The sequence below is a fragment of the Trichosurus vulpecula genome, chromosome 4 (genome assembly GCF_011100635.1).
Source record: "Trichosurus vulpecula isolate mTriVul1 chromosome 4, mTriVul1.pri, whole genome shotgun sequence".
Classification (NCBI taxonomy): domain Eukaryota; kingdom Metazoa; phylum Chordata; class Mammalia; order Diprotodontia; family Phalangeridae; genus Trichosurus; species Trichosurus vulpecula.
This window is the reverse complement of record NC_050576.1, coordinates 170,316,379-170,338,175: the sequence shown is the minus strand read 5'-3', so window position 1 is coordinate 170,338,175 and position 21,797 is coordinate 170,316,379. Positions and strand designations below refer to the sequence as shown.

The 21,797-nt window shown below is 44.8% G+C and overlaps 2 protein-coding genes and 1 pseudogene across 2 annotated transcripts in view; 2 read left to right on the top strand and 1 right to left on the bottom strand.

Annotated features, from left to right (window-relative positions):
* Nucleotides 1-341: 341 nt before the first annotated feature.
* On the top strand, nt 342-9,861 carry SUMF2 (sulfatase modifying factor 2). The gene is made up of 9 exons (XM_036754512.1): nt 342-702; nt 2,243-2,399; nt 4,483-4,597; nt 5,226-5,270; nt 6,009-6,159; nt 7,072-7,127; nt 7,331-7,415; nt 7,649-7,799; nt 9,319-9,861. The coding sequence occupies exons 1-9, from the start codon at nt 627-629 to the stop codon at nt 9,401-9,403; spliced, it is 921 nt and encodes a 306-aa protein (XP_036610407.1). The 5' UTR covers nt 342-626; the 3' UTR covers nt 9,404-9,861.
* A 5,482-nt stretch (nt 9,862-15,343) lies between these two features.
* On the top strand, nt 15,344-15,859 carry LOC118846215 (annotated as a pseudogene).
* Nucleotides 15,860-17,240: 1,381 nt separating this feature from the next.
* TEX14 (testis expressed 14, intercellular bridge forming factor) overlaps nt 17,241-21,797 on the bottom strand; it is a 140,732-nt gene continuing 136,175 nt past the window's right edge. The window contains exons 28-30 of the mRNA XM_036755595.1: nt 19,279-19,385; nt 18,020-18,077; nt 17,241-17,644 (exon numbers count right to left, since the gene is read on the bottom strand). Coding sequence (XP_036611490.1) covers nt 17,608-17,644; nt 18,020-18,077; nt 19,279-19,385 — 202 coding nt within the window. The 3' untranslated portion in view covers nt 17,241-17,607. The remainder of the gene's footprint in view (nt 17,645-18,019; nt 18,078-19,278; nt 19,386-21,797) is intronic.

The following is a 21,797-nucleotide window of genomic DNA, read 5'->3' as shown; positions in this document are numbered from 1 at the left end:
CACCTGGAACACGGCATTCATGATTCCAATAGCACACACAATGGGTGTGTGTGTGTGTGTGTGTGTGTGTCTGTGTGTGTCTGTGTGTGTGTTTCATGGTGGTTTGGATTATATATCTCCTCCTAGGTTCCAGAAAGTAATTAGATGGAAACGAGGATGTGTGGTGACAGAGGGACAGAGAGAGACAGAGAGGGAGAGGGAGAGGGAGAGAAAGAGTGAGAGTGAGAGAGAGAGAGACAGAGAGACAGAGAGAGAGAGAGAGACAGAGAGACCCCTAGCTCTCTAGCTCTGCTCACTGGGCGGCAAAGAAACCACGTGATAGGGGGCCCCCCAGAGGTAGCACACAGCCACGCGAGCGTGTGCGTGAGTGGGAGGTGGTGAGGGACCGGTGTGTCTGCGTGTGAACGTGTGACGAGGCGCATCTCCTCCCTCCCCTCCCGGGGACCCGCACGGGATTGGCCTGGCCTGGGCGCCTCGCTCTGGGCCGCTCGGCGGTTCCCCCGTCCTGCCCAGGGTCTCCCCGCTTCCCGGGCTCGCTGGGCTCCGCCCTCTGCGGCAGGGCTTGCGGGGACCGGGCCGGAACTGCGTGGTTGCTGGTGCTCCAGCCCTTCCCCCTCAGTCCGGGCATGGGCGCCTTCCTCCCGCTGCTCCTGCTGCTGCCGGCCCTGGGACTCGTGTTCCTGGGCCTGGGTCCGAAGCCAGGTCAGTGCCGGCGCCCCAGGCTGTGGCAGGAGGGAGGGCAGGGGGAGGCTTGGAGCCTCGCAAGGAAGACGTGCCCGCGGACTTAAGCCCCACACCACGGCCCTGGGCTCCCTAGCCCCAGCTCCTCTCCCTATCCCCAAACTCCAACTCATACGATTCTTAAATTGGGAGACGCCTTGGATCGTAGGATCTTGGGTCTAGAGCTGGAAGGGGCCTTAGAAGTCCTCAAGTCCAACTCCTTCATTTTACAGATGAGGAACCTGAGGCCCAGAGAGGAACAGTCACTTGCCCAAGGCCTCACTCGTTGAGCGGGACTGGAAACCTTAGACCTAGTCCAATTCCAGATCTCTTCCCCGCTGTACCTTGACTGCTTCCCTTGAATTTGTGTGAAACCCTCGTGTAAAGGAGCTCATTTCATACCGGACCTCAGACACTTAGCTAGCTGGGTGACTGGGCAAGTCGAGTAATGTGTCAGTTTCCGAGTCTGAAAAATGGGCATATTGCTGGCGCTCACCTCCCAGGGTGGTTGTGAGGTTAAATGAAATAGATTTGAAGTGCTAAGCAAACCTTAATGTTTGCGTGTTGTCATTTTCTCTCTTTTAAAAAGATACGGTCACTTTGGAGATTGTTACTTTGTATTTAAGAGAGTGGGAACAGAACATGGGAGACACCATTTAAACTAGGGTTACAGGTGTATATTCAAACTTCTTTGCCTTGGCATTTGAGGAACAGCTCCTCTTACTCCTCTTGAGCCCAACTGGCTACTCCGTGTCCCTGAACACTCTCTTCCCTTTGCTTATGCTGTTCCTTATGCCTGGAACATCCTCCTCCTTCCTTTCTCCCTTCCCCTTTGCATGCTTTAAAGGGCAGTTCAAGAGCCCCTTCCTCTAAGAAGTTTTTCCCGATTTCCTCTCTCACCTTTACTTTCCCCCTACCTCAAATAACATCTTTTTTATTTTTTTGGAAACTCCCAAGGCAGTGATCATATAAATAGGATCTATTATAATTATCTGTTTGTGCCTTTTGGGTAGTGAGTTCCCTGGTACATGTCTCATCTACACTGTGTATTTTTTCTAAACACAATTTTTTTGTTGATAATCTCTTCTATTACTGTCATTACCCCAAGACTCCTCCTCCCATAGAACCATCCTTTGCAACAAATTTTGCTGTGTTGTTTCAGTTGTGTCCGACTCCCTGTCATCCCAACAAACAACTACAACTTTGGGCAACAAATACAGCTATGTATAATGGGTATCCTATTACATTGCTTGCCTTCTCAGTGGGTGAGGGAGGGGTTAGAGAAAGGGAATTTGGAACTGAGTAAAAAAAAGAATGTTAAAAAAATAAACATAATTTTTTAAAAAGTAGGGACAAATAGAACTGAATTTTGTACCTCCCCCAGCACCTAGCACAGTACTAAAGCATACTGTAGGCATTGAATAAATGTTTATGAATGAATGTATGAATGAATAAATGAACTGCCTCTTGCATTATATTTATTTTATCATAGCCCAGGTTAGCTCTGTTTTTCATCTTGCAGGCAATGGGCAAGATAACAGCATGGTCCAGCTGCCAGGTGGGACATTCCAGATGGGGACAAATTCCCCAGATGGCAAAGATGGGGAAGGGCCTACTCGGGAAGTAACAGTGAAGCCCTTTGCCATTGACAAATACCCCGTCACCAACAGAGATTTCAGGTACAGTGCCCCCTCTTCTGGTCAGGGTACTCTTCTCACTAATCCTCCTCTTTCTTAACCTGTGCATCTATTGGCAAAGGACATGTAAGGTTTTTTAGAAGCACTTTCACATTTACCATTCAATTTCACTTTTATTTTCATAACAGTATAAGGATGCTATTGTTTCTGTCCTTTTATGAGACAAATATATAGACCATCATCATTGATGACTACAGTTCAAAAATTGTGGTATTTGGATAAGGAAGTTGGAATGTTAATGGACTTGAATGAATGCATGAATGGAAAAAAGCATTTCTTAAGTTTTTGTTGTACTAAGTGCAGGAAATAACTTCAAAAGTGAAAGTCTTGTCATCTTACAGCTTACATTCTAATGGAGGAGACAATACATAAAGGGAAGTGGTGGCCAGGAAAGGGAGTTTTGGTCTGGGGAGTGACAGGCATGGTAAGTAGAACCATAGGGCAGCCATTTTCAGAAGCAGTGGTGATACCAATTCACTGACTGTTCCTGAGAGCAGGAGATGTGAGAGGGGGCATGCACCACCATGGCAGAATAGGTGGCATGATGTCCCAGATAGATGGCTGGGTGGGATGTGAAGCATTGTCTGGCCTGGTGTCTTCTGGGTAGAATGGGCTAGATGAGTTTTCACTCATTCATCAATCAACACAGCTTAGCCCCCAGGTAGAAATTCTGAAACAGAGTGGATTAACTGCCCTAGGGCCCGGAGGTCACTTTGAACTTGCCCAATGTCACATAGAGAATTCTTAGGAAAGAAGCCAAGTGTCCTGGCTGGCTGGCAGGTATACTTAACATGGGCACATCACTGAGATACCTGGGTAAAAGACAGACGGTCTGCCAAGCAGAAAGTCCCTGTTAGCCCAGAAGTCAGGTGGACTGAGGAGGAATGCCAAGGGAGACTAACATCTGGACTGAGGGATGGATGGGCTGTGTGGCTTCATCAGAGGCTTGTCCAGATTTCAGATGGCCTCTCTGGGAAGATGGAAAAAGGCCATATCAGGATTATGCCAAGGATTCAAGGGTGGATGAACAGAAGGTAAACAATGAGCATAATCACAGAAGAAATAAAAATGTACAAAATACCCTCATGCTTTTCCATCTCAAATAATACCCCTCCCCCCACATGCATATAGTGCCTAAAGGTTTACAGAATTCTCTCCTCTTGTCCTGCTAGTGTGATTATTCCCATTTGCCAGATAATGAAACTTTAGCTTAAATAGGGGAAGAAACTTGCCAGGGCCAGAAACGGTTATCAGATGACTAAGTTGGAATTTGAATCTAGAGTTCTCCTAATTTTCAGTCTAGCTCTTCTGTCCACCAGCAATGTCTTAATGAAGTGCTACTCAGCCTTTGAGAACCAGCTCAAATGTTGCCTCCTCCAAGGAGCTTTTCCTAATCTCCTTCTCTGTACTTCACCTCCAGCAAGCGTGATTTTGAGTATGTACACACACACACACACACACACACACACACACACACAGTAATAGAACAGAAAAATAGCTTTTTTGTGGTTCAGTTGTGTCGTAATTCTTTGTGACCCTGCAGACTATACTGCACCGATACTGTCGTACTGTCCATGAGGTTTTCTTGGCAATGATATTGGACTGGTTTGCCAGTTTTTTCTCCAGAGGCAAAGAGAGGTTAAGTGACTTGCCCACGGTCACACAGCTAGTAAGTGTGTGAGGCCACATCTGAACTCTGGTCTTCCTGACTGCAGGCCTAGCACTCTATCCACTGAGCCACCTAGCTGCCTCTGAAAAACAATCAAACCTAATAAACCTTGTAGTCTTCTAAAGCGTTTTGTCCTTCTCTTATGATTCTCCTAGTGTGTCATACATCTCTTTTGCTTCGATGACCCTCTACACTGTTACAATTATTTGTGTACATATCTCCTGTACCAGTCTGGAAGCTGCTTGAGGGCAGGAACCAGGTGTTATTCATATTTGGATCCTCCTGGTGGATTCAGCATGGTGTCTTACATATATATAGAAGGCACTCAGGAAATGTTTGTTGAACAAATGAATTCAGGAACATGAATGATGAACCAGGCAACATTCCCCCTCCCAGGGAATTTGTGAGGCAGAAGAAGTACCAGACAGAAGCTGAATCATTTGGGTGGAGTTTTGTCTTTGAAGATTTAGTATCTGATGAGCTGAAAAAGAAAGTGACCCAGAAGCTGGAGGTAAGACGGATTAGTGGTGGGTGAGTGGGTGGGAAATGGGGCCAGACTCAATGGGCAGAGCCAGAGCTGGGGAGGGGAATGGAGGCTGGGGTGGTCCTGGAACTAGTCCATGAAGAATCAGCTCTTACAATCAGGTACAGCGGCAGCAGCCAAGACTTTATGCCTCAGTTCCTCTGTCAAATGACTCCTAAAGTCTTTTTTAGCCCTAACATTTTGTGTATTACATCAAGGGGGGTCAAAGGTTAAAAAGAGAAACCACACATATACCCAAGAGCTCCCTCAGCCCATTCTTATTTTTTTCACCTTGGAAGGGAGAAAGTAGCTCAGCGAGAAACAAAGAACTCCGTGGGATTTGAACATGACAAGGCCTCTCAGAGGCCATCTGGTCTACACAAACCTGTCTTTAGGGGAGCCTGTACAAATACAGAAGAGGGGAAGCTGACGTCTTTAAAAGATCCTCGGTGCTTCAGCCTTGCTCAGCACCATCAGTGTCCTCATTTTGAGTTCTCACAGTTTTTGCCCTGTATCCTTGGTTTTGAGCTGGACAACATCAGGGCCGTGGGGATGGGAGGTGGGAGGCCATGTTGGGAACCAGGCCGACTCACTTGGTCCTCTTGTCTGTTTGCAGTCTGCACCCTGGTGGCTCCCAGTGGAGAAGGCATTTTGGAGGCAGGTAAGCTTGGCTCCTGAGTTCCCATCCCTCTACCCTCTGCCCCACGTGGTCTCATTCTGGAGGTCTGATCTCCTGTCCCCAGAAACAAAAGCCAAATGTGGATGACAGAATAATTCAGGTGAAGCATTTGGGCCAAAGGATCTGGGTTTGAATCGTAGCTATTGGTTGATTAGGGGTGTGATCTGAGGCAAGTTACTTAGCCCTCTCTGGGCCTGGGTTCTTCATTTATGAGACAAGGAGGTTGGACCAGATGATCTTTAGGGTCCCTTGCAGCTTTAAATCCTGTTATTCCTTGACTAAATAGCCAGCGCTTCCCAAGACAAACATTATTCTTCCTCATCCTAGTCTCCTGCTATCCTAGTTTGGACCCCACTTAGTGCCTGTGTGACTTTTTGGCAAGTCACTGGGCTTTTCTGCGTCTCACATTCATCATCTGTAAAGTGAGAGGGCTGCTGCACTCAGTGACTTCTGAGTTATGAAGTGTCAAAGCTGTGACTCTTCCTTTGCTCCCTGTTTCCTCATCTGCAAGATGAGAGGAACAGAATACTCCCATGGCCGGCTTAACAGGGTGGTTGTGTCTGAAGTACTCTGGAAATGGGTTCTTAGTTTCACCTTTCATCCCTCAACACTTTCCCTTCCTCTCCTTCACTGTTCCATGAGATAGTGAAGGCCTAGCCCAGCAGTCTTTCCTAAACACCATCTCCAGGTGTTTCCCCCTTCCCCTTCCTGCCCAATCAGCCTGCAGGTCCAGGCTCTGGCATCCGAGACCGGCTAGACTTCCCTGTGCTGCATGTGAGCTGGAATGACGCCCAAGCTTTCTGTGCCTGGCGAGGCAAGCGGCTGCCCACAGAGGAGGAATGGGAGTTTGCTGCCCGGGGAGGGCTGAAGGGTATGTCAGTCTTTCCCCATACAGCGACAAGGCCTGACAAGGAATGAGAAGCAATGAAGAGAGGCCTGGGTTTGGGTCAGAGGAGCTGTGTGACATTGGGCAAGTCACTTAACCTCTCTGTGCCCCAGTTCCCTCATCTGTAAAATGAGGGGATTAGAGTAGATGCTTATCTAAGTTCCAGTTATTTTCTTATGACCTGTGTATGCCCACTCCCCCCCACCCCCCCTTCTGCATTCCATATGAGCTGCACCCATAGATGCAGCTTGGTGGGCAGGGCAGTCTTCCAGGGGCATATTCAGGAGGCTGGTGTACATAGTTTAATAGGAAGAATTCGTGTCAATTCTAGCTCTGTTGTTTCTCTTACATCTATCCCCCTTTCTCCACTCACTTGGGCCCCAGTCTAGTTCAGGCTTTTCTTACCTCTGTCTGGACTACTGCAATAGCCTCATAATTGCTTCCAATCTTTACCTCTCCAAGCTATCACACACAACTGGCAAAATAATCTTCCTAAGCACCAGTACAACTGTGTCGCTCTCCTGCTCAAACACCTTCACTGGCACTCCACTGCCTACAGAAAAAAAAAATCTGTACTTCTTAGCCTGGCAGTTAGGACTCTCCACCATCTCCAGTTGAATCGAGTGAAGAACCAGGACAGACAACATCCTCTCGCCCCTTCCCTCCCCCTTTCTACTTCTCCCTCTCCTTCCTTTTACCTTCTCCTCTTCCTCCCCTCTCTCTTCTCTCCATCCTCTTCCCTTACCCTTTCTTTCCCCACTACTTACTCATTACTTCACCTCTGACTCTCCCTCTCACCTTTACCCTCTCTGTTCCCTCTTTCCTTCCCCCCTTTTTACCATTTCCTTCCCTTGTCCTTTGTCCCTTTCCTCATCTCCTTTCTCTCCTTTCTGGCAGGTCGAGTATACCCCTGGGGGAACCAGTTCCAGCTGAATCGCACCAACCTGTGGCAGGTAAGGCTCCCCATACTCCCCTCTCCTAGGGCAGAGGCTCCTGTGACAGGGAGGTGGCAGCCAAGGGAATACTGAGGTGGGAGCAGAGGAGCTCCTAGGTCTGAGACCTGAACTGACCCCCTCCCAGGAAATGGCTGGCCAGCCTGGTTCTGATCTCCTGTTCACTTATGGGAAAGCCCTGATCCTGACTTCTTTCTTCCCAGGGCAAGTTCCCTCAGGCTGATACAGCTGAGGATGGTTTCCATGGAGCCTCGCCTGTAGATGCTTTCCCTCCCCAAAACAACTATGGTAAAGCCAGTCATGATGCCACTCCAGGTTCTAGCACATAGTACCATAGATTCTTAAGCTTTTCTCCCCACGTGGGTTAGGCTTATTTTGGGGGCCTCAAGTTATTCCAGGAAGAGAAAATCCCCAAACCTTCTTTCTATCCTTTCCCTTCCCCAGATAGTGGGGGTATGGGGGGTTGTTGGGCTGCCAGGCACAGTCTTGACCACTGAGCCCAGTCTGCCACCATTCATCAGGACTCTATGACCTCCTGGGCAACGTGTGGGAGTGGACAGCATCGACATATGGACCTCCTATCCCTGGCCAAGACAGGAAGGTTTTGAGGGGAGCATCCTGGATCGACACAGCAGAAGGTTCAGCCAACCACCGGGCCCGAGTTACCACCAGGTAAGAACCATGACCCCTGTTCTAGGGGAGGAGGAGAGGGGCCAGGAGTTTCTTGTAGGGATGTAGTAGAAAGTGTGCTGAACTTGGGAGACAAAGGACCTGAGTGTGAACCTTGGACTAGCCCCTTAGTACCTGGTCCGCCTTTCTAGGCCTTGGTTTTTCTCATTTGCAAAATGAGGGGCCTGTGCTAGGTGATGACTGTGGAGGTCCTTTCCGGCCCTAGAACCATGATCCCGGAGGCCCGGCTTCCCTAGTCAGTCTAGTGGGCACCAAGCTTCCAGTGAAGTTGGGGAGAAAAAGAATCTTTTACAACCAGCTTAGAATGCTGGGGCTTTAGGTCCCATGTTCATGTTATTCAGGCTTTGGCTTTTTGTCCTGCCTTCTGATTCCCCACTAGTACAAGAGAAGGATGAGGGAGGGAATATCCCACATCAACATATTGAGGTAAGTCAGTGGCTCCAGTAAGAAGGGTCTGGTCAGTGGTAATAAAACCACCAAATTTAGAACTAGAATGAGCCTGGAGAGCATTTAGTTTGACCTCCTCATTTTACAAATGAAGAAACAGACCCAGGGAAGTTAATGTGATTTATAGGATCTTAGATCTCTAGGGGGAAGGGACCTTAGAGGTCATCTAGTCCAACCCCCTTATTTTACAGATAAGGAAATTGAGGCCTAAGGAAGCCAAGGGATTTCCCTAAGGACACACAGTAAGCAGCAAAGTGGGATTTGTTCCCAGGTCCTCTGCCCTGAAGTGATTTGCCCAGTCATATGGTTAATTCTCTCTTAATGTACTGTATAGTACTTCACACTTTTGCAAGCACTTTTCCATACTTCCATCCTGTGAGGCATTTACTGTTGATCTCATTTTATAAATGAAATGAGTCCTGGAAAGGTGAAGGCACTGGTCTAAGTTTACAGTGACAGAACCAGGCTTAGCAACCTTGTGACCAAGGCTTTTCCCTCCGTCTCCGGGTGGTTGGATTTCCTTTAAGAGCTGGCTTATGTTGAAGTTTTTTAAAATCCCACCTACCAGAAAAAGTCCACAGCCCCCACGACTCTTCCCAGGAGCTCTTGGCTCTTTTGGGCCTGAGCCTGTGGAATAGCAGCTCCTTCCCTGGGAGGCCAGAGAGTCGGGTTCCAGGCTTGACCTGGCCATGAACTAACTGGGTGATCTCAGACAGGGCTTTGGGCTTCTTTATCCATCAGATGGGATGAACATCTGCCTCACAGGGTGGTTGTGTGGGTGGGAAAGTATAAAGAGTATTGTTACTGTTTCACAAGAGTATCATACCTCAGATGTTACCTGGTACAACTGAGGGAAAATGAGGCCCCCAAGGGAGCAAGTCATAGAACAAGTGAGTTGAGTGTGGTTTTTTGCAGACCCTGAGCTTAAGCGAATTGAATGACAATTTCTCAGTGCAGTCCCTCTCTTGCTGCTGTCATTGTTCAGGTGACAGGGGAAGTGCTATCTTGGGTCTTGAGCCATTGACTCTTTTCTTCCCACTCTCTCTGATGGCAGGATGGGCAACACTCCAGACTCTGCCTCGGACAACTTGGGCTTCCGCTGTGCAGCTAGCCCAGGCCGGCCTCCTGGGGAACTGTGAACAGAGACCAAGAGACAAGGGGGAGAATCCCCTGTGGTCCTGCCCCCGTGATCAGCCAGGACTCTCGACTCAGCCAATGCCTTATCAACAAAACATGAGGCCCAGATGGAGGGTCAGCTGGAGGAACTCCAAACTCCACCTTGGCCACATCAACCATTCTCCCTCTCAATCCCCACCCCCAGCCCTCCATTGAGTCCCACTCTGTCAAGAACACTGGCTGAAGCTGAGAATAACCAGGATCTAAAGGACTAGGCCCATCGCCGACTCAGGGAACCAAAGCCCCCAGTATTAATTATAGTTTAGGTGTGGCAAACACACCACCTGCACATTAGATGGAGGAACAAAGCTTTTACAAGAATTATGGATTGTTGGAAATGGGATAGAGTTTCAGTACCACAGAGTACAGAAGTTCTCAAACTAATTTAGCTCTAGAATATAGATTTGGCCCTTGAAATACATTGTTGGAACCCTAAAATATTTGTCCAGAGGGTAGGGGTGGGAGGATATGAGGTTATGAAATAGGCTTTGAGAAGCAGGGGGTGGGGTGGTAAGAGAAAATCTTAGAATGAAATAGATGAAATTAAGTTTTTCATACCAAAAGAATTGTTGTATAAAATATTTTGGAAACTTGATAACTAACACTAATATTTTAGATCAGTATATCCTATTTAAGAGGGAAGAATAGTGCTGTTTCTAATGGAACCTCTAATGGTATTGTGTCATTTCTTAGGCTCTGGCACCTAAGGGAAGACCCAACAAGAGGGCTCCCAGAGGAGTCAGCTTTGAGACAGTCTCAGGTGTGTCTAGCAGTAAAAAGGCTCTGCTCTGAACAAACACACATTTTCCTCTAGGAATGTCCTTTGGCTGCAGCCTAATGCTGACTATACTGAGGAGGGAAGAGGGTGCCAGGAGATGCCTCAGAGCCCTTGAGACTCAGAGGGTGACTGTTAGAATCACACAGCTGTGTCCTGCAGCGCTGGGACCAGGGTCCATGGGTCCTTAGAAGTCCTCACTAGGGTTCTGTCACTTTTCTTTGCCCAGTGGCAGTAAATTCAACATTGATGAACAGGTGTACAGGCCAAAGGGACACCACCTTCTGGGTCACAAGTTTCATGTATCGGTACTTGGTAGACTTGGACCGAAGGTGAGCCTTTTTGATGCGATCACCAGCATCAGGGGAAGACCGGAGCAGTGGTTAGACTCTGGGGCCAGCCCTCTCCTCCCCTACCTTTACACATGGCAGTGGACTGGGAGTCACAGGCCCTGGATTTTAATCAGAGCTCTACCCCTTAGTAGTTCTGTCACCCTGGGCAAGTCCTTAACCTCTCTGGGCTTCAGTTCCTCTGTAAAATTAAAAAAGAACCTCTGGATTCTTTGTAGTTTTAAAACTATGATCCTTTGTAAGCCAACAATAAGATTAGCTTACATCTCCTGTAGCCTAGTGGGCAGAGTCTAGGCTTAGAGCCAGGAAAACCTGGGTTCGAGCCCTGCCTCTGCCATGTTTTGGCTATGTGACCCTGAACAAGTCACTTAACCTCAGTGCTATGAGTAACTCTAAGACTCAAAATCACAGAGAACATGCTGACTTGCACTGGTAAAAGGATTTTCCTCACCAGAGTTCCCAATTCCACTAAAATCACTGATCCAGTCTCTATCCCTTATCTGAGTTTCCATGGTTCCAGTACCTCTGTGAGTTTGGAGCATTAAGTATCATCATCACTGGTTTACACATAGGAAGCCAGAAAACTAAGGTCCAGATAAGGGAAATAACCTGCTCATAACCAGCTAATACATCACAAAACTCTCAAGAGTCCCAAAGGATCCCAGAGGTACCTTTTCTGGTCCAGCCTGTACCTGATCAAGGCAACAAGCCTGTTACCTTGACAACATCTCTGGCCAATAGATAAGGCAAATCTAGCCTTCCCCTGGAGCTCTGGTGACCCACTGTCACAAATGGGCACAGCCAATTTCACTTTGAGACTGCTCTAACTGGTAACAAGTTTTTTCCCAGCAAAAGCTTAAATGTGCCTCTTTGTAAGTTCCACAGCTTCTGGTGCTGTTCTCTAGGGCCCAGTGGGTCCCCCTTCGATAGGACAGCCCTTTAAACACTTGCAGACAGCTCTCTTGTCCCTCTTTTCCCTGTGGCATGATTTCAAGGTGTTTCACTATCCTGCCTGTCCTGCACCATGTACACCTTGCCAATGGCCTTCCTAAAATGTGTCTAGAAGTCAAACATAATGCACCTACTCTGTGCTAGGCACTGTGCTCAGCACTGGGTATACAAAGAAAGGCAGAAACAATCCTTGCCCTCTAGGAGGTCAGTCTAATGGGGAAAACAACATTTAAACAGTTCTATGTACAAATAAGACACTGGATAAATGAGATAATCTCAAGAGGGAAGGCAGTAGTATTAAAGGAGATTATGAAAGATGTTTTTTTTAAAGTTTTTATCTTTTTATGTCAGCATAGTTTTTCTCAGTTTCTTCCTCATCTTACATGTTCCACGTAACAGTATTTTTTAAAGACAAAAAAAAAAAGGGAAAAATATTCAGTGTAACCGATCAATGCTGAATAAAATATACCTAATCAAAAAAGCCTTGAAAATATATGCAACCTGCAACACTCGTGGGCTTCCTATTTCAGTCGAGGGATGGGAGTGTCGTCTTCTGTCCCTTCTTTGGAGCCATTCTTGTTTTTCCCCAACATTCACTCTTTTTTTTCTGTTGGGCTACTTACACTGCTGTAGTTGGGTACACTATTTTCTTGGCTCTGTTTATTCACTCTGCATCTGTCCAAGCTGATTTTTCCACGCTTCTCTGCATTCATCACTTATACTTTTTTACAGCACAAGTAGTATTCCATTCCATTCGTGTATCATTATTTTTTTCGCCATTCCCCAAATAGAGGGAGTCTGCTCTCTTTTCAATTCTTTGCTATCACAAAAAGTACTGCTCTCTATTTCAGTGTATATGGGGCATTTTTCCTTATCAATGGGGGTATAAACCCAACAATGGAACCTCTGGGTCAGACTATGGAAATTTGAGTCAGTTATTTGCTAATTCCAATTTCTTTTCCAAAATAATGGTTGATCTATAATTTCACTAACAATACCCTAGTACCTTCCCACAACCCCTTTAACACTGACTATTCTCATCTGTCATCTGTGCCAATTTGCTGGGTGTGAGGAAAAAACCTCAGGGCTGTTTTGATTTGTATTTCTTAGTGATCTGGAGCATTCTTCTACATAGTTAACAATAGTTTACAATTCTTTTGAGAATGATTTGTTCCTATTCTTTAACTACTTATCTACGGGTTTTTGGTCTCATTTAGCTTGTCTCTCTACGTGTCTTAATTTTATATCTTAGATACCAAACTCTTATTAGAAACTTGGTACGAAGATTTTTCAGGAAAGGCTTCTTGCAGAAGGTGGGATTTTAGCTGATACTCAAAGGAAGCCGGAGAACTAACTGGGGCAGAGTGTAGTGGGACTATTACTTCTCTAATCCTGGACACTATGTTTCTCTTATAGCCTAGAATTGCATTAGAGCCATTGCAACCCACTCAAACTTCCAGATCTTTTCCACACAAACTACTGCCAGGGGTGGGGAACCTGCAGCCTTGAGGCCTTAACAAAGGGATTTGTTCTGCATAATCAGAATTCTGTCAAAGGGCCAAACTCGAGGACCTAGAAGGCCACACCTGGCCTCAAGGCCACAGGTTCCCCACTCCTGGCTCTAGCCCCTCCTCTCTCATAGTCTATTTGTGAAATTTACTTTTTGGATGCTGGTATAGAATTTCATATTTATCTCCATTTCATTTTATCCCATTCATTTGGGCCTATCATTCTCACTTTTTGAGATCACCTATTTCAACATCCTCACTTTCTAGATGAAGAGAATGGGGCCCTGAGGAGTTACCTGACTCACCTAAATTCACCCATCTTTTCGGTTCTGAACTTGGGTCATCTATTAGCTAGCCTTGGCAGTTTCTCATCCATCTGTAATTTTTTTTTTCTGCTTTTTGGCAGGGCAGTTGGGTTAAGTGGCCTGCCCAAGGTCACACAGCTATTAAGTGTGTCAATTGTCTGAGGCCGGCTTTTAACTCAGGTCCATCTGACTCCAGGGCCAGTGCGCTACTCACTGCGCCACCTAGCTGCCCCCCCCCTTTTCTTAAAATTTTTTTTTTGCAGTGGGGGAAGGCCGGGCAATTGGGGTTAAGTGACTTGCCCAAGGTCACACAGCTAGTAAAGTGTGTCAGGTGTCTGAGGCTGGATTTGAACTCGGGTCCTCCTGATTCTAGGGCTGGTGCTCTACTCACTGCACCACCTACCCCTAATCCATCTGTAATTTTGACAAGCATAGCATCTATGCCTTTATCCAGCTTATCCAATTCACTGATTTTAAAAGGTTAAAATAGCACGGGGCCAAGAGTGACAACCGGGATTCAAATTCAAGTTTGACTCAATTACTGTGTTAATTGTTTTCAATTTGTTTTTCTGTCACTTCCATCCCATTCCCCAAACTTAATTGCTAACATTGATATACCACTTACTATGTGCCAGGCACTGGGCTAAGTGCTTAACAAATTCTATCTCATTAGATCCTCACAACACCCCTGGGAGGTAGGTGCTATTCTTATCCCCATTTTACAGTTGAGGAAACTGAGGCAAAAAGAGCTTAAGTGACTTGCCCAATGGGGTCACATAACTAGTGAGTGTCTGAGGGAGGATTTGAACTCTTCCTACCCAACGCTTTGTATACTTCACCACCTTCCTTCCTCCTAATGATCTCTTTCCTTTCCCCCTAAAATTCATCCCCATCTCCGCCCCATGGTTGGGAGTCACAAACCTCCTGCAGGGGCAGGAAGAGGAAGGGATATTAAGGGAAAAGCCCACACTGGGAGAGGTGGAGGAAAGACTTCAGGAGCAGAAAGGAAAGGTTGGTCCCATCCTAGCCAATGACTAATTCCCCAGGAGAAAAGGGATTAGGGAGGCAGGAGGATGGTTAGGTACCTCTGTTCAGGGAGAGAAGGGGGACCTGGGGCCCAGAGAAGTCAAGGGAAGGGTTGTAGGACATCCTTGATTACCTATTCCCTGACATCTCTCTTCTTACACCTCACCATCCCAGACTGCCTGGTATATAATATGTAAAGGTGAGGGGGGAGGAAAGGAGGAAGAAAGGTCTTTGTTAGGGGAAGTTAGAGAAAGCTATGGCTTCCTCAAGAGACATGATGGTTGGTTAGATGGGGTACGGTGCCATCCTCAAGAGGGTGGGGGGGAGGTCTGGCTCCTAAGATGGCTGGCCTTAATGATAACCTTATTCATTAAGCTTAACCATAACCCTATCCATAAACCCAATCTCAGACCTCAGAACTAAGAACCTTGGGCAAAAGTTGCAAAGGGGTAGTAATTTTGGTAAAATTAATCATCATGAGAGCTGCTAAACAGGCTGCTTTGAAAGACCAAAGATTCCCTTCATTGGCTGAAGTATCACTTTCTTAGTATGTAGTTGAGAGGATTCTGTTTCAGGTGTGTGTCGGACTAGCTGGCCAATGAGGTCCCTTAAAACTCTTTAACAATACTGGTTCTGATCCTTTGGTACATTCTTTACTACATGTACGACGTGGATCTGTTGTCTTGTTGTTAATGTGTATGTTGTTCTTTGGGCTCTACTTCCTTCACTCCCCCTCCTTGGGCAAGGAGTAGCTTGCAGGGCTCATAGCTATGAGGTGATAAACCTCCAAGCCATGGCTCAGAAGGGGCAGACCTGGAAAGGTTTCTGACAATCCTAAGTTAAGGGTCTCTGTCCTTTCTGAAAAGTGCCTATTAGCATTCTAGCCAAAAAGAATTCTGTAGTAACACCTTCACACTGAAGGCACAAGTTTGAGTCTGAGCTTAGCAAAGGCAGACTGCGCTTCCTTTCCACCGGCTCTGCTATATTCCAGTGAGTTGCCAAAATGACGAACACAAAAGGAAAAAGGAGAGGGACACGCTACATGTTTTCTAGGCCCTTTCGAAAACATGGTGTTGTCCCTTTGGCTATGTATATGCGAATATACAAGAAAGGTGATATTGTAGATATCAAGGGTATGGGCACAGTTCAGCAAGGAATGCCCCACAAATGTTACCATGGCAAGACTGGACGAGTCATAATGTTACTCAACATGCTGTAGGCAGTGTTGTAAACAAACAGGTTAAGGGCAAGATTCTAATCAAGAGAATTAATGTGCGTATTGAGCATATTAAGCATTCTAAGAGCAGAGATAGCTTCCTGAAGCGTGTAAAGGAAAATGATCAGAAGAAGAAGGAAGCCAAAGAAAAAGGCACTTGGGTTCAACTGAAATGCCAGCCTGCTCCACCCAGAGAAGCACACTTTGTGAGAACCAATGGCAAGGAACCTGAGCTGTTGGAACCAATCCCCTACGAATTCATGGCATAAATGACTGCTAAAAAAAAAAAATTAAAAAAAAAACTTGGAAAAAAAAAAGGCAGACTGCACTTGATCGCTGAAGATGGAGCCCAAAGAATCCATCAGATCAATACCTTATAACCCATTACGATGCCAAAACCCACATGAGCTTTGTGAGGACTCTCCTGAGGCACTGTAGTCCTAGAGTTGTAAATTGTCTGGGCCACATGTGTCATGAGATTATGTCCCGATGTTTTAGTGCTTATCACAGTACCTGCTGTTTTTGCGTTTGAGTAATCCCCTTCACTAAATGGTAAATGAGATAACTAGATGATTGTTAGTGGAGGCCAGTGTTGGGAGCATGGCCCTCAAGGTCACCCTTAGACCTGGAGCTAGCAGTCTCCTCTGTGGAGACCCAACCTTCTAGTGACAGATGATGGGGAAGTGTTCCTAGAGGGGAAGCTGTACCTCTTTTAGGGTATTTCCTGCTTTGTCTTTTTGTTACTAGTACACATCTATCATTCTCTTTTGCAAACTTCTCTTTATGTTTTCTACTTTGTCTCCCCCATGATGTTGCAGAAGATTTATCAATGTAAGAATGACCAAGAGGCAAAACATTTTGGGGGGTTCCATAAGTGCCTGTTGATGGATTTATGTCTTTGGCTGATGTTCCAATAACACAACAACTGTATAACATTACTTCCATTTATTTTGTACTCTCATAGCTGCCTGTTTGTAACATCCAAACTTTGGAAACTCCATAAATCTGACCAACTTCACAACTCAGTTGTTATAAGTGAAGTCCCACCACTCTTTCATCCAGAGTTATCAGGTGGTTATCTAGTCAGTGATACTGACAGCTTGTATTCAAATGCAAATGCGAAGCAAGTCAAGAAATACCATCCTCTAATAACATGTACCCAAGCTAACCTCCCAGGAGAGTGAATTACAAGATATGAAGGAGATGTTAGCCTTACCCTACATATCATTCATAAGCTCACTCCTTTGACACCAAATATGAGCTATACAGTGCTGAAATAAGTAGTGACTCACTGAATTTCCTTTTGAGGAGCTTGTAACCTTGCCTGTGATATTTCTGTCCCTCCATATCCCCATACTCCAGGCTGCATATGGAATATCACTGAACCTTTTTCCTTGTTAAGTGGGTACCAACCAGAACTTGAGACAAGCAGTGTGAGAATATGAGCAATAACAAAACAAAAGCAATGTCTCAGTGACAAAATGCTGATTCTCATTTTCTATGTGAGGTAGTAACTAAATATTGTCTTTACTTGACAATCTCCCAAAATACAAATTAAAGGGTTTTCTTTGTGTTGGAGTCCCTGAAAAGTCCATGTGTCTACTCTTCGGTGCCTGGTAACTAGAATAAGCAGGCATAGCAGTTGGATCTTACACAATCAAAACCAGAGATGTTTAACAAGGAACATTTATTACACATCAACCAACAGTAAACTTTTGATTCATCCCACCATCATAAAACCAGGAGCCACTGCCAGGCACAGCATCAAATTTACAGACCCACAAGAAAACTTTTATACTCCAAACTCTCTTTCACCAGTAAACTGAGACTAAAGAACAAGGCTCTATGTACCAGCAAATGGATCCAGGTACATCCCTCATGTCTGTTATTATAGTGAAGAGATAAGTCCAAGCACCACCAACTGCAAGAGGATTTGATGAGGGTCATTGTAAGGATCATGGCCAACCACAGGCAGGGAGTGTGCAACAGGGAGAACACAAAAACATACTGGAAGCTTATCTACTATCTCATTCAGATTAGTCTGAGTTGTTGCTCTGATCCAGAACGATTATCCTATGTTCATTTTTTAAAGGAGAGAGAGGGGATAAAAAAAAAATAATTACTTTAAAATAACTTACAAATGGAATATTTCTATTCAACTGAGATAAAAAAAAGAGAAGTGCATTACTAGGGAAACGTGTGTGGGGCATACCTCTGTCTTGTCCTTTGGAGAACACCAAGAGAACTACAATTAAAACCACCATGATTCATTCAACCCATGCTGAAATCAACTGTCAATTTTCATTTTCATTGGCCCTCACCACACAAATTTTAAATATAATACAATGCTGGTATCCCCACCTGTGTGCAGGTGATTTTTGATATTTCTGCTAATGGTGTGTGAAATTGGGGAAGCTTAACATATGAATGCATCTGACACCAAATTACCTGGATGGCTGGGTCCAACCCAGGCAATGCCACAAACCAGGTTTCAGTTCTTCCTGATCTGGAACAAACAAATCACAAGTAAATTAGCAGGTAATCCCAGTCAAAGCCCCTAAACATCTTTATATTCAACATAGGGCAGCAGCAACTCAGGCTCCCTAGTTTTGAGTCAGATTGTTCAGTCTGTAGTTGGTGCTACGCAGGGTTCCCTCCCTCCTGCCAGAGAAATATTCATTTTAGAACTATAGGGAATGGACTCTAGCCCTTAATTTTTATGTCTATTTATAGCTGCTCCATGCTATTTTTAAAGGCCAAAACATTTCAGGGTCTCATATGATGCAAACTGTGGATCTGTATGCATTGACTGAAAAAATAAATGATAGAAAACTGCTATGAATTCAATACAACTTTTAAGTGAATTTGTATTTGATTTATTTCAACAGCAGCTCTGCACTTTGAAAAAACTGTGATACTTATATATGTGAACCATATCATTTATTCAGTCAACAGTAGGTTTGTTTATTGATTACACCAATTCATGTGATGAGATAGATCCCTTGCAAAAACTCTTCTGTGATCCTTGGGGTATTTGAAGCTCACAGGTTAGGACCCAACATACTAACTCATAAGCCAAACCCAGGCAGGCCATTCTTGTTAAGGTTAAGACTCACTAAAGTGCTGGTCAGGTCTCTATCCTGCATAGTACCTATCATCCCTTTGTAGGAACACTAGGCTATGAGGAATCAGTCAATGCCATGGTGGCCTGAAAAAAACCTGCCTCCCACCAAATAGCTAATCTGCTGCCAGGGAGGAATCTCTGTATGGGAAGGAGTCATTTGTGAATGGTGTCACTGGCATGCAAAGCTTTCTAAAGCAGTTTTAAAGTCAAAGTTGAAGACTTTCCCATAACATGTGCTCCCCATTTTAGTTCCATAATTAACTGTTTTGATTGATTCTGCAACCCTTTTGTGAACTGCCAGAACACCAAAAAATAAAGCTTTGTGTTCTGTCAACTGTTCTTATCTATATGCAAAACAAACTCATGATTTTGGACCAAAAGCTTACTTTAGAAGCAGAGCTGGTTGTTAACAACAAGCCTTTACCACAAACTAGAAGGAAAATAAATTAACAAAAGCAACATAAATGAATTTGGCTACTGGCAGGCAACCACTTCTGAATAAACTTGGCACTCCTTAAGACACAGGCCTTATGAATAGAGATATTGTAGATCCATTAAATAGAACCTATTAAAAGAAAAATACCTTCAGGGCTCCCAGGAAAGCTGTCTGTTTTCCTTCTCTCTGCCTTAGCCCCTTCTTCCTCCTTTTTCTTCTTTTCACCAACTTCTTGAGTTGTTACACTTGTCTCCCTTCAACAACAAGAATTCTGACATCAGACCATGAGGAGAAGGGCCAGGAGAACAGTCCTTTCCAAAGGGCAAAGTACATAATATCAGCTTATGGGTAGGGGCCAGTTCACAACCTCCTGTTATATGAATACTTCAGACTCACTCTTAAGATTCTTTCTAAAGTGAAAGTTACATATTAGACTGATAACTCAAGTAGGAATACTCTCTGAGTCAAGAAGATACTGAAAATTTTCAGGGATCATAGAATTGTTATTTGGAACTTAGAGGGGTCTTTGGCCTCTTGCGGCTCATCTTGTCCAACAATGTCATTTGACAGATAGAGAAACTGAGGCCTACTCATTTCTAAAATATACAGCCAAATATATAGGAATACAAGCCATTCCCCAATTGACAAATGGTCAACGGATATGAACAGGCAGTTTTCAGAAGAAGAAATTAAAGCTATCTATAGGCATATAAAAAAATGCTCTAAATCACTACTGATTAGAGAAATGCAAATCAAAACAACTCTTAGATACCACATCTCTCCTCTCAGATTGGCTAAAATAACAAAACAGGAAAATGATAAATGCTGGAGAGGATGTGGGAAAATTGGAACATTGTTACATTGCTGGTGGAGTTGTGAGATGATCCAGCCATTTTGGAGAGTAATTTGGAACTACGCCCAAAGGGCCACAGGAATGTTCATACCCTTTGACCCAGCAATACCACTTCTAGGGTTGTATCCCAAAGAAATCACACAAGCGAGAAAAGGACCCATACGTACAAAAATATTTATAGCAGCTCTTTCTGTGGTAGCCAAGAATTGGAAATCAAAGGGATGCCCATCAATTGGGGAATGGCTGAACAAGCTGTGGTATATGAAGGTAATGGAATACTATTGTGCCGTAAGAAATGGGGATGATACGGACTTCATAACAACCTGGAAAAACCTATACAACATAATGCTGAGTGAGTGGAGCAGAGCCAGGAGAACATTATACACAACCACAGATATATGGATTCTGTGTGGACCAACCCTGACAGACTTTGCTCTTCTCAGCAACACAAGGTGCAAAGACAACTCCAAAGGACTCACGATGGAGAATGCTATCTACATCCAGAGAAAGAACTGTGAAGTTTGAATGCAGATTGAGGCACACTTCATGCTCGCCTTTTTCTCTTCTCTTTTGTTTTTGGGCTTTTTTTTTTTGGTTCTGTTTCTTCTTTCTCATGATTCATTCCATTGGTCATAATTCTCCGCAACTTGACTAGTGTATAAATTAATTCAATGCGAAGTTATTCGTGGTAGTTATATGAGATTCCATGCCGTCTTGGGGAGGGAGGGGGGAGGGAGGGGAGAAAATCTGGAACTCAAAATTATGTAGAACTGTCTGTTGTAAAATAAAAATAAATAATAATAATAAAAAAGAGAATAAAAAAGAAACTGAGGCCTAGAGAGCCTGACCTGCCCAGTGTCACACAGGTATAACTGGTAGGTAGGATTTTAACCCAGGTCCTCTAACAATCTAGGCTTCTTTCCACTGTACCTTACTGCCTACTTAAACGTCAATTAATAGATAATTTACATTTCTATAGTTCTTTAAGGTTTGTCATTAGCTTTCCTGTGAGGTATTTAATGCAAGTTTTTCATCAATGTCCTTGGTGGTGGCAGCAGCAATAATATCCTAGCAATGCAATTTCTAGATCAAAAGGTATGGGCATCTGTCATTTTATCTGCGTAACTAATTCCACATTGCTTTCCAGGATGTCTGTACCAATTAGAGCACTGGCCAGGGAAGCACAAAGAATAGTTCAAATCCGGCTTCTGACACTTACTAGCAATGTGACCTTCAGCAAGTCACTTAACCCCACTGCTTCACTTAAGCTTCACCAACAATGCACTAATGTGCCTGTCTTTCCAGGACTCCTCAAACATTGACTATTCCCATCTTTTGTCATTCTTTGCCAATTCGATAGGTTTCAGGGTTGCTTTGACCTGCCTTTCAATAACTATTAGTGATGTGGAACATTCTGCTGCCTGCCACGGAGAGTGAAAAGATTACACAGGCCAGGCAGGAGAGTACAGCGCAGCTTCGTTGATTAGGCTGAAGAAAAGGGCTTATGTACCTTTTTATGCAAGCAGATCAATAAGTTCACATGCGTGCGAGATGTTTGTTGCATTGCATGACTTCCTTGTGCTTTGTTCCCCTTTTTGCCATAACAATATTGTGTGAACAGCTCACAGGTGGTGTGTGCTGTGGGGGTTTTGGAGAGAGCACGCATATGCAGAGTGGGGGTTAGGAGAGCCCACGTGCTGAGTTATCAGCCCAAGGGCAAGAACTGGCTTCAGGGAAAACCTAGCCAGTATCTATATCCCAGAATGGACTTTCTTGGAGCTGGCCCTCTACAACATTCTTTTCATATTGGTTG